Source organism: Silurus aristotelis (assembly GCF_946808225.1).
Source record: "Silurus aristotelis genome assembly, chromosome: 8".
NCBI lineage: Eukaryota > Metazoa > Chordata > Actinopteri > Siluriformes > Siluridae > Silurus > Silurus aristotelis.
Window position 1 is genome coordinate 7,087,636 of NC_139581.1, and position 12,731 is coordinate 7,100,366.

The following is a 12,731-nucleotide window of genomic DNA, read 5'->3' on the forward strand; positions in this document are numbered from 1 at the left end:
ACTAGGCCATAGCAACATATATAAAAAAATTTTTTTTCCAAAAGCGTCCAAAGCAATTTTTGAATAAAGAAGTATCGCATTAAGTCATGAAGTCGAGTAACTGATTAAGAGCTTAAAATCAGGCCAGGAATTTATCCTATATGCAGCAGCTAAGTAATTTTAACCTTTTAAAGTAATGTACAATCTTTACAATAATATGAAGGTTTCTTCTGCAGATTATTGAAACTTTTAGCAGAAAGTTACATAAATCCATACAAAAATATAGTTAATATCTGGTATATAGTTGTTTATATAATTATACCTGTCCTTAGTTAACATTATAAAAGATATTACATTATTACAGTCAGTGAATTTCATTAATAAAAAAATAAAGAAAACTAGATAGATTTTGCACGTTGAGTGAAAGTATAAAACATGCCAAGGTCTGTTTAATTTATTAGGTATATATTTTGTGAAGAAATTTGAAAGCTCTCATTCTGATTTCCTTTGTTTTTAGGCCATATATAATAGGATTCAATGTCGGAGGCAAAATCATAGAAGCCACTCCACTGAATTTTCTTAAATGGGGTGAAATATTTGTTAATCTGTAAGAAATAATTGTGAAAAGACCCAAACATTCAAACAAAAGAAAGATTATTAAGTGCGTGGCACACGTCTGAAGTGCTTTGCTGCGTGTATCTGATCCTTTGTTTTTAAAACAGGCTATAAGGATATGAATATATGTAAATATAAATACACTTAGTGTTATTGCCTGAGTTACAGCTACAGTCATTAATCCATATATATTGTTTATAGTTGTGTCTGCACATACCAGCTGGAGCAAAGAGGGATTGTCACAGTATGTGTGAGTCAAAAAAGATCTGCAAAACGGCAAGCGCAGAAGAAGGATGAAAAGCACGGTTATTATAAATATATTTGAGAGCCAGACTATGGAGATGAGACACACCATACGCATATTATTCATGATTGCGTTGTATCTCATAGGACAGCATATGGCCACATATCGGTCATAGGCCATAGCAGCCAAAACAAACACTGTTCCAGTTGCATAAATATGTATAAAAAAAGCTTGAGTTATACAGGTTGAAAATGTAATTGTCCTAGTATCCCATAAGAGTTCATTAATAATTCGTGGAAACAGGGCTGTAGCGCCAATAAGATCATTAATGGGTAAGTTTAAAAGCAGAATGTACATAGGTTGGTGAAGACTCTTATTGAGAAAGATGGTGCTCAGTAGGGTGAGGTTGCAGAAGAGAATTATCAGGTATCCCAATGTTGCAAAGAGGAATACAGGGAGAATGCTTTCTGGAGGCAAATTGAAGCCTTGAAGTGTTATAGTAGATATATTAAAGAAATCGGTCATTGTAAAATTAGTTTTTCACAACCTGTGAAAAAAAGGTTTTTCTCGGTTACTATGATGGGGCAAGGTATCTACAATCAAATAAATAAATAAATAAATAAATAAATAAATAAATATGCAGTATGTCACATAATATTTAACATTGTTATGGTGAAAAATATAAAATACAAACGCAAGAGTATTACAAGGGATTAAAAGTTGAAGTCTTAGATGTTATTTACCAACCTCTTCTCCAGCGTACAGAAAAAGCAATAACTGTCAAACCACTATACGAAAATGTGTTCAATTTATGTACTCAGAAATGATTACTTACTCTATAAGCTAAGCTCTGTCTGCTATTTTAGTGAGGTGCCATTCATTATTTAAGCTGAATCCGTGATCCATCTGTATACTGTGATGTAATGTAACTTATCTCTTCCCTACTTATGTCTTGTGCTTTATAGTATTAAGTAATTATGTGATCGTCCCATGAGATTAAGAGAAAATCCTTCAGTGTATAACGTCACTAGAGCAAAAACAAAGCAACAATTATAGTTAATGTGTATGCTACAGGCTTAATATCAGGAAATATATTTGTGATCTAATTTGTCTGATTTATTAGTGATTATAGATAAGGGCTTGACAAAGATTTGACCAACAATTAGCGAACAGTAGCTTTAATAACCAATTTCTAGTCCTTTCATGTCATTTTTGGCTTTTCCTTACTCTGTCCATGACAGCTACTTCAATTCCAGATCATTACTTAGCTGAATTGTTAAACCAGGGTGTTAAAAAGAAGAAAAACATTAAATTGTGTAGGTCAGTGTGTCCTCTACGGCCATGGCTAGGAAACATATGTGACTTTTGAAATATGAATTTGGAATTTGGAACTATGGCTTAGGTAAAGCACAGCTTCTCTTCTTGCCAGTTAAAAATTATTCTAAATATTAAAAAAAATTATTTACATATACAGTCATGTGAAAAAATTCAGACACCCCCATTAATTATTTTGTTATTTATATATATATATATATATATATATATATATATATATATATATATATATATATATATATATATATATATAGTGAGAAAGTCCATAATCCATCTGCAAGTGGAGGTGCAGATACCCAGGTCACTGAGCTTAGTGAGCAGTACAGTGGGAAGGACTGTATCGAATGCAGGACTAAAGTCAATGAACAGCATTCCGATGTAGGTGTTTTTTTTTTAATCCAGGTGGGTAAAGGCTGAATGAAGAGCCATGGAAACTGCATCCTCTGTAGACCTGTGTAGGTCCAGTATATGTGGTAGGCCAGCAGTGATGTAATTCAGAACCAGTTTCTCAAAGCACTTCATAACAATAGGGGTGAGTGCAATTGTTTGAAAATCATGTAGACATTCTGCAGCTGAATGCTTAGGCACTGGTATGATGGTTGTAGTCTTCAGGCTAAAAATGTCAGTGGAGACCTGTGCCAGTTGTCCAGCGCATGCTCTGAGAACACATCGCGGTATGCTGTCCGGACCAGCTACCTTGCGTGCATCCAATCTGCTAAATGTTGAATAGACATCCATTGTTGAGAGTAAAAGTAGACTGTGAGCAGTAGTATAGTCAGCGATTGAGGTGAAATGTCCTATGCCTTAATCAAAACGAGCAAAAAAGTGATTGAGTTTGTTTGGTACGAAGGCACTGCTGGTTGGTTGAGATCGTGGTGTCGGTTTGTAGACGGTGATGGTCTGGATACCTTTTCACATGTGTCTGGGGTCAGAGATGTGGAGGTGCTCTTCTATGTGGAGTTTGTATGTATTTTTGGCTCTCCCAACACCTCTTTTCAGGTTGTCACTGGCTCTGTTGTAGTCCTCTTCATTGTCAGATTTAGCTTGCTTTTAAGAGGAGATGGACCTAAGAGGTTATTCACGGCTTCTGATTAGGAAAGCATTTCACGTGTTTGACAGGAGCGACATTGTCAATGCACATGGTGATATGGTCCAAAACAGATGATGTGTAGATGTCTATGTCTGTGTGAGAGACCAGTGTGGCCTGTGAGGTAAAATGTTCCAGTCAGTATCCTGGAACTGTTGCTGTAAAGAAGAAATTTCCCCCATCTGGCCTTCCTTTACTGTCCTCACAACTGGTTTCACCCGTTTGGTTGTGTCTTTAGCAGGAAATCTGTAAAGACCGGGTCTCACATTGTGCACACACCGCCATCTATTAAAAAATGTTCACATATCAATGTTTAATATTGTTTTTATTTATTATCTTTGGAAAAGAAAGTGATTTAATTACAGGTAAACAACAAAAATGAACATTGTTTTACTATTTTTAAGTTATCAGCAAAAAAGCATATTCCAACTGAGGAAAAAGTTAGGACACCCTACCCCCTAATAGCTAGTGTATTCCCTTTTGGCTGAAATAACTTTATTCAGATGCTTCTCGTAGCCATCTACCAGTCTCTGACATCAGTCTGAGGAAATATTGCACCAAAATGCAGAATTCTTTCAGCTGTTAGATGTTTGAGGGTTTTCTTGCTTTTACAGTCCATTTCAAGTCACCCCACAGCATCTCAATAGGAGATTTAGGATTTGACTCATTCCAGGACTCTACATTAGTTCAGTTCCACTTCAGTTTACCTTTTTTTTTTTTTTTTTAAAGATGCTCTCATGTTCCTCAAGCACCCTCTGATACACGGTAGAATTCATGGTGAATTTTATGATGGTAAGCTGGCCAGGTCCTGCTGCAACAAAGCATCCCCAGGACACTTCCACCACTATGTTTCATAGTTGGTATAAGGTTATATAATAAAAGAGTTTAATAAGTCCACAAATAATAGTGCTAGGGCATCGCTTGCATCATCTACTATACTATATTATACTATATACTATATTATTGTCAGGGATCCCCCTGCCATGCCCCCTCAGTGGTTCTCTCTCAGCCGCTCCTGGTGCTAATCGCCAGCACCTGTTTCATATTACCATTCCCCTATATAAGTTCCCATTCCGACCTCACTTGCTGTCGGATCTACATAGTCATGCCTAGTGATCTTCCGGATTCCAGACCACCAGCATTTCCCGCTGGTTTATGCTCCCTGTTCCGATTCTATGGATTATATTCACTTTATGGATTACCTGCCTTGTGGTATATACTCGCTTTACGGATTACTCCTGCTGTATGGATTATACCTGGTTTGTGGAATATACCCGCATTCTGGATTATCCTTACGTTACGGTTCGTTACTCTCTCTGTCTCTGGTTTGTGTTCTAAACTCAATAAACATGATAAAGTTACTCCCGTTTCCTACCCGTGGTCAATACCCTGACAATTATACTATACTATATCTACTTTATCAAAATTGATCAAGAGGTCTGAAAGAAAACGAGCTAACCCTTGCAGAAAATCATAGGGCCCTGTAGGTCTGTACACGGTGGCCAGAGCGAGATATAGTAGGGGTTTTCTATGTATGTCTGAAAGTACAACTTTAAGAACAAGCACTTCAAATGATTTAATCCGAAATCCTAACTTATGACTAACATTAAGAAGAGCAGTTTAAATATTAGCTACACCACCCCCACGACCAGTCTGACAGAGTTCATGCTTGTAAGCAAATCTTGACAGTGTAGACTCATTCATACCCATATAATCATTTGGTTTAATCCAGGTGTCAGTGAGACAGAGTGCATCGAGATTATTATCTGTGATGATCTCATTCACAATGAGTGCTTTGGTTGCAAGTGATCTAATGTTTAAAAGACCAAACTTTAGAACTTGTTTGTGTTTGCTTATCTGACATTTTTCAGTTTGAACTGCAATAAGATTATTTCTGGAGCTTGTGTATTTATTTCTTGGTTTTACTACATGAGGAATAGACACTTTCTATAAATTGGGCTGTGTGTGTACTTGTAACTATTTGGTTTGTTGTATAAATGTTGTCATAGTTGTAAATTGCATGATGTCTTACTTTCAGTCAGATTGTGTGAAGCATCTGATAGCACTGCTGGTCCAATTTTGCTGGGGTGCAGGCCATCAGGATGGAATTACCTAGGACGCTCACGCTCTATAATAATAAAGAGTAGTTTGTGTTCTTGACACCATGACTGTAACCATTAATTCAGTGCAAAAAAGTCTACAAAATTTCTCAATCCCTCGCTGGTAGGTGGGAAGAGGTCTTGACACTATGATGCTCATTGTGGGTAATGGGCTGCGTACCATCTTCACCAGGATCCTGAAATCCCTCTTTAAGATCTACGTTTGCCTTAGCCTGGTGTTGTTCGCGCCCACATGGAGAACAACAGCTTCAAAGTTCTCATTTAGGATCGCAGGTACCTGCGCAGCGACATCGAGAACACAAGCACCAGGAAAACAGCGAGTGTGCACCTTACCTTTGGCTCCGGTAGCACAGATATACCGGACAGTGGAAAATCCAAATATTGCATGCTGTCTCGCAGAGAGGGGAGAAGTGGTTCTTGGACGTGTAGCGAATTTAGCTTGCAAAGAAAGGTAAATATTTATAGTAATTATAAATATTTAAGTTAAGTTGAATTGACGGTAATGGAATTAACATTACACTTATTTGTCTGTTCGTCTGGCAAACAGACAGTATAATTTTATATTATTTCTATAAAAGAGGTATTTCCCTGGCCAAGAAAGACTTAACCCCTTTTTACTTTATACCGTAAATTAAATTAAAAGAGCATGTAGTTCAGACCGGATGTTGCAGGAACTTTGCATCTATGAAACGTACTCAGAGACAATCACTTGTATGGTGTTTAATAAATGAGACAAACACACATAAAACTAGCTACACAAACAAACAAAAGAAATAAAGAAAACAAAAATAAAAATAAAATAAACAAAAGTTAAAGCTAGGAAAGGAGGAAGAGAAAGGAAAAAGAAGAAAGAGAAAAAGGAAAGAGGAGGGATGGAAATGCTTACGCTTCAAAATTAAGCACACCCTAAATGGGAAATCATCACAGGAATTTAAATTCACCTTAAGATTCAATAAGACTTAAAATACGCATCTAAATTCGTTGGTAAAGTAAACAGTTACTTGCATTGGCTTGTTGCACAAGAGACCAGATGCGACAAAGAAATCTTTGAGGAGCCAATTAGGGTGGGTTTAAATTTTCTTCCAGGTTCTCCTGAAGATCAGCGCAATGGTTGTTTTTGGAAGTGAAGCTTGCTGGAAGATCTTGAAGGAAGAGGGAGTCGTTTCCAAGTTGTTTTGTACGTCTGACCAACGATTGGTGGTGTTTGTGACATTTTAAAGGTCTCGAACTCCACCCATCTTTGGGGGAATGGCTAATACTACGGCCTGAAATTTCGAAGGGAAAAACTCCCTTCGTTTTATGTGTCTGTGGGCGTGTTTTGGGCTATAAAACTTTAAAGTTTTATCCAAAGTGTATTAAGACGGTATGGTACCTTTCGTGATCAAATAAAATGTACCATTGTTTGAAAAATAAGTTACAGATAATTTTGTGGTCATTTGGATACTAGACATGAAGAGGAATGACGGCATAATGGCAGCGGTACATTACATACATAGATCAGTAGTCAAAGTGTAACTAATGTTACTACGACATTATGTACTGATAAAAAAAATAAAATGTAAACACAAAACAAAATGCACTTTCATTAGGAAAGTGAAGAGCAGATAATTTTGTATACATTCTGACATCAGGCCTTAAATGGACATACAGCATTAGAACAGGTATACATTAACGTGCTGGGACCAGTAATTAATGTTTAACTGATGTTAGTACAATGTCGTATTCTGATCAAATGAAATGCACCCTTTTTAGGAAAGTAAAGAACAGATAATCCTAACTCAATTAAGCCTTAATAGAAGAGACACATTAATAGAGTTACATTAATAGGATCTTTAGCATACAACTATAAACAATAAAGGAGATACATACAAGTATAGGTTAATGTCGTGGGATGTGGAGCATCTTAACAAATCCATTTTGTTTAATTAGAAAAAGGAATGCTTTATTGTGTCAGTATGTGTGTGTGTGTGTGTGTGTGCGCATGTGAGGTCAAACAGGGAATCTGCATGGGGTTATCTCGTCTTGTCATAGGATCCAGACCTTCTGGAGCCAGTTGTGTGTGGGTGTGTGTTTTATGATTAGAGGGTCTTTGTGAATTCAACAAGAGTTCAGGGTTTGGTCCTGTTTCGTGTCTTCGAAAGGGGGTTTGTGACACTTTACGGATATACCACCCCCCAATAAAAGTTTCATCAGAAGATTGAGGTGAAGATGTCATAGGTTAAAAGGAGTGCCTGGGACATGCAATCTAAATGACCTGTGCCAGACGCTACAGACGAGACCTTGAAGGTTGGTGGAGGTGGAGGGGAAGACGTCCTCAATCGGGGCTTGGCTTGCGTCTTCCACTGCTGCAGCATCCAGGGTCCGTAGTGCCCCGGTGCTGGAGTGAACGATACCCACGATATCCAGAAGCACTTTTGGTAGAGCAGATGTAATGCCCATTAAATCTGTCAGTGAAAGACTGAAGAAAATGTAAAACATATGTTTATGCTATAGTTACATTACAGAACACTGCAAACAAATAGATAATTGATCCAATTATAAATACTGGATAAATAGCTTGAGAAAGAATATCAAATCTTGCAATCTGAAAGTTGAAACATTGTGTTATTGAAAAGTTGCTTCTCCATTTAGAACCTATGAGAAAGACAGAACAGTTGATGATTTAGTTATTCTTTATTCTTTTATAATTTACAGTGGTTTTGACCTCATACTCACCTTGCAAAAGATCCAACTGCGTCAACAAATAGACAGGGTATGATATATTTATATCCTGTTCTGTCATAAAAAAAAACAAAAAAAACCTCATATTTCAATAGAGAATATTAGCAAGATGTAACTGGACTCAGACATATGATGTATAGATTGGTAATACACATTACTGTATTTAAGTTCTATGACAATGAAATTAAACATTTTTTTGTGCCAAAGCTTGTGCCAAATGCTGACTTGTAAAATGACTAAAACGTGGCAGCTGATATCAAAACTGTAGTGTGTACACATCCCCTATGGTAGAATTTAAGAGCATGTTTAATGTGTGTAATCAGTCAAAATTGGACCTGGGCAGTCACCGGTGGGGTGATGTCACGACCAGGAAGTATAAAACGCACATGGAGTGAAGCTGGGGCCAGCTTATGTAAAAGAGAAGGAAGCGCTACAGGGATGCCGGTAGTGTGGCATAGAGAGGCAGAGTCTCATTTTCTCAGGGAACTAGGGCTACATATGTAACCTAGAGACGTTCCCTTTCAGGAACTTGAGCTGCATCACAACGCTTTGGGAACGAGTGGCCAATTACACCAACCTGACCAGTCAATGACTAGTGTGTTTGGTCACAGCTAGGTCGAAGGACAGAGGGGCAAGGAGTGGCACTGAGGTCTAGGTTGTAAAACCAGACGAAGGTTAGTGGGGTGGACCAGCCCACAGTGTTGCAGATGTCTTGGAGGGGCAATCCAGAGGACCAAGGCTGCATACACTCCATGTCGAGTGAGCTCTGACCCAGAATGGAGCGTGGAGACCAGAGGACTCATAAGAGGATGCAATTTCATCAATGATCAATCTGTTAAAAGACTGCTTATTGGCAGGGAGGCCTCTTCATGGAGGGCCGGAGTAGATGAGCAGTTGGTCAGACTTCCTCCAGGGACCCGTCCTGTGGATGTAAGTGTCCAGTGCCCAAACTGGGCACAGCCAGTTCAGTTTCTCCTGGTTTGGGGCCTGAAACTGTCAGCCAGCGGCGCGGGCACTTCCGGTGCTTCCACTTCTGGGGTAGCGCGAACCCGCAACCGTCCAGGCCACCATCTTGCCATCACATAAATAGACACGGTTTTCTTACGCTCGCTGCCAGATTGTCTCGTTGGCTTCCATGTTTTTTTTGTTGAGACATCCCTGCCCCTCGGTTTTCTTTTCTTCTTTGTTTTTTCGCGGCATCGCGCCGTGCCGCCCGTCACGGCTTTGCTTTTTTTTTTTTTTTTTATTTCATTCACAAATTCCCGCTCTCCCTTTTTCTCGGGGTTTTACTCGCTTAGCGGTCGTGTGTTTTTTTTGTTCTCTCTGTTTATGTGTGCTTTTTCGGTGGACTATTTCACCTGAAGGACTGTACGTTTTTGACCCTGTTTTGTGGACATTTTCTTCCTGAGAGCTGTGAGTTTTTGGACATTTTGTTTTTTGTGCTTTCTTGATTATTTTGCATTAAAGACTTCTGTTTTGCTTTATTGCTGAATCCTGCATTTGGGTCCTACTTTTGCACTACTGACAGAAACAGAGGAGGGTAGAATGCCTGTAGCCTCAGGGGTCGTAGGATGACCGTTGGCACCTTGGGGATGTAACCCACTTTAGGGTACAAAAAGGCACTGGCCATACCTGGAGTAAACTCCAGAAAAGAGGGGGGCACAAAAAGGGCCTGCAGAGGCTTGAAAGGGGGCTCAGACAGAGCCTCCAACACAATGGCCAGGTCCCACCCAGGCACACTAGGTCACACCTGGGGGCTCAGCCTCCGGGTGCCACAGAGAAAACATGTCATTAAGGGGGTCTCTGCTCAGAGACTGCCCCGCCCCGACTGATAAGCCGAAATGGCGGATGCATAGACTCGATCCAAATGGTGGTGCTCACTCCATGTGCAAAACAGGCACAATCTTACGGCATACGACCACCTTGGGGAGGTTGCTCTGGAGTGGAGAATGGTCTCTACCACCTCAGTGGAGAGACCAGAACCCCGGAGCCATGCCCCCTCAGGGGCCACAAACACAGCCTCTACAACTTCAGGCAGGGGTGAACTATGGTACCCCCAGCCTGGGAGAGGAGATCCCTTCTCAGAGGAATCTCCCAGGGTGGGAGCTCGAGGAGGGCTACCAGGTCCTACCAAGAACCGTGGTTTGCCCTGCCACATTCACACAAATAAAGATGGTTCCCCTTTTGAGCCTGTTTCCTCTAAAGTTTTCTTCCTTATAACATCTTAGCGAGTTTTTCTTTGCCACAGTCTAGCTCATAGGGGATAAATACAAATCGTTCACCTTAACTGTTTTATTCTGTAAAGCTGCTTTGAGACAATGTCTGTAGTGAAAAACGCTATTGAAATAAAATTTACTTGACTTGACCTTGGAGCCGCCAGGAGGAGACTGACTCCATCATGGCTAACTCTCTCCAGAACTTCTGGAAGAAGCGCGATGGGGGGAAGGCATACAGGTGTAGCCTCAGCCATGCCTGAGCCACAGCATAAGGAGGAGTAAAGGAAAACCAGAGTGGACAGTGTGATGTCTCTCCATCTGGGTTTTGCCGAATTTCTCCCAATTTCTCCTGGTCTCCCATCTGCTCCACCATGTGAGGATGGAGCCGCCATTCCCCGGGTCTTAACCCCTGCCTTAACAGTGTGTCTGCTGGTTTATTTAACCGGCCTGGGATATAAGCTGTTCTGAAAGGGGAGAGGAGCTTTTCCTGGGCCCACAGGATCTGGTGCACCAGCCTGTGCAGGGGGTGTGAGCGCAGACCTCCTTGATGGTTGATGCATGAGAGCACTGAGGTGTTGTTCAAACAGATTAGCGCGTGGTGTTCTCTGAGGTCTAGGAGAAAATGCTTCAATGCTAGAAGCAAAGCCAGCATCTCTAGACAATTGATGTGCCACAGTAGATAGGGCTCTTTGCATAAACTTTGAGCTAAGCGGCCACTCATGACCGCTCCCCACTCCATGAAGGCCGCTATCGTCTTTAGCATTACGTGATGGCTGCAAACTCCCAACACCGGGCTCTGAGATAGGAACCTGGGATCTCTCCAAACATCTAAGGCATGTAGGCATCAAAGCATTACCTTGGTCTTACAGAGAGAGTTGCCCTTCTGTAAGAACCCATGGGTCTTGAGCCAAGGGTCTCATGTACAGAAGGCCAAGTGGGATAACACTGGACGCAGCTCCTATGAGCCCTAGCAGATTCTGGAACTGCTTAACAGTGAGAGGTCCTTCCTGATGGCCGTAAGGATGGACACAATGTGGTCAAGAAAAAGCTGCGTGCGCATAGTGGTCGAATCCCATTTGACGCCGAGATAGGTGCTTCTCTTTAATAGAGAAAGCACACTCTTCCTGGCATTCAGCCGAAACCCCAAAGCCTTTATGTGAGCAAGAACGACGTCTCGATGCCTGACCGCTAACTACTCTAATTAAGCTAATATCAACTAATTGTCTATAAGATGAGAACGCGGATGCCCTGAAGTCTCTGGGAGACCAGAGCCGCATTAACACACTTTGTGAATTTGCGGGGTGAGAGGGCAAGGCCAAATGGATAAACCCGATACTGGTAAGCTTTGGCCCCAAAAGCAAACCTCAGGAACTTCCTGTGAAAAGTAAGGATGGATACATAAAAGTATGCATCCTTCTGATCTACCATGACAAACCAGTCCTCAGATCTGATCTAAGACACCACCTACTTGAGGGTCAGCATCCTAAACTGGAGTCTCACAAGTGGCTGTAAAACCCAGACTCTCACACTGATGGAGGGACCACTTAGATGGCCTCATTTCTCAGGAGAGTGTTTACTTCTCGTTCCCACCAGAGTGGGAAGAACCCTGTCAAAACTGGGCAGACAAGATTTGAAATGAATCGAACAGCCTCGCTCTACAGTGAGCAGGACCCACTGAGACACGTCTGGCAGAGTTTTCCAGGCTGCCAGGAAGTCTCTTAGTGGTATTAATCTCTCGAGACTGACCTCAGGTGTGCCCAGAAGCGACTCTAGAAGCCTTGAAGTAGGTGCCGACTTCTCCTGGACCACTACAGGGTTAACAGACAAGGTCCCTGAGGGAGCCAGGACAGGCCGGGCACCAGGTAATGCAGTTCAATGAGCTCCTTCACATTCAGTTCCCAAAAACATTCTATGTCAGGACTTTTTGGTCAAAGCCCTATTTTTGAAAATGACAGTCCTCAGATCTGTCACTTCCCGTGGCTTTGACGATTTTGTGCCTCCCGATGGGATGTGCTGGGTTGAGCTTGGGGCTGCACCCGCTGAGCAGCCCTGTGACAGCGGTGTAGGAGGTACCGCTGGAACGCCGCTTTTTGCTCTCCTTAAACCTTTTGACCACCGTGTTAACGGAATCGCCGAAGAACCTGTAGGTTGCGACACCGGTGTCAGAAAGCGCTCATCCAGCTTACTGGATAGTGGGACTTTCTGCTCATGAGCTGGCCAAGTTATATCGAGCTTGGCAACGGCACGGTTCACAACCTCCTTTAACTTCTCGGAGGAAGAAAGGAAGAGCTAATGCTCTCGTTGCAAGTCCATTTCCGAGCCCCAAGTACTGGCATGCCGTGCCGCCTCAGCGAGAGCAGGGCCAGAACCCAGAGGAGCGCAAGCAATCTTCTCAGAGAGTGATGGCATTGACA

The 12,731-nt window shown here is 41.5% G+C and overlaps 1 protein-coding gene across 1 annotated transcript; it reads right to left on the reverse strand.

Annotated features, from left to right (window-relative positions):
• Nucleotides 1-436: 436 nt before the first annotated feature.
• Nucleotides 437-1,363, reverse strand: LOC310730550 (olfactory receptor 52E4-like; the record flags this gene model as incomplete). The annotated part of the gene is made up of 1 exon (XM_083549569.1): nucleotides 437-1,363. One exon carries the CDS (start codon nucleotides 1,361-1,363, stop codon nucleotides 437-439), a length of 927 nt encoding a protein of 308 aa, XP_083405695.1.
• Between the last annotated feature and the right edge of the window lie 11,368 nt (nucleotides 1,364-12,731).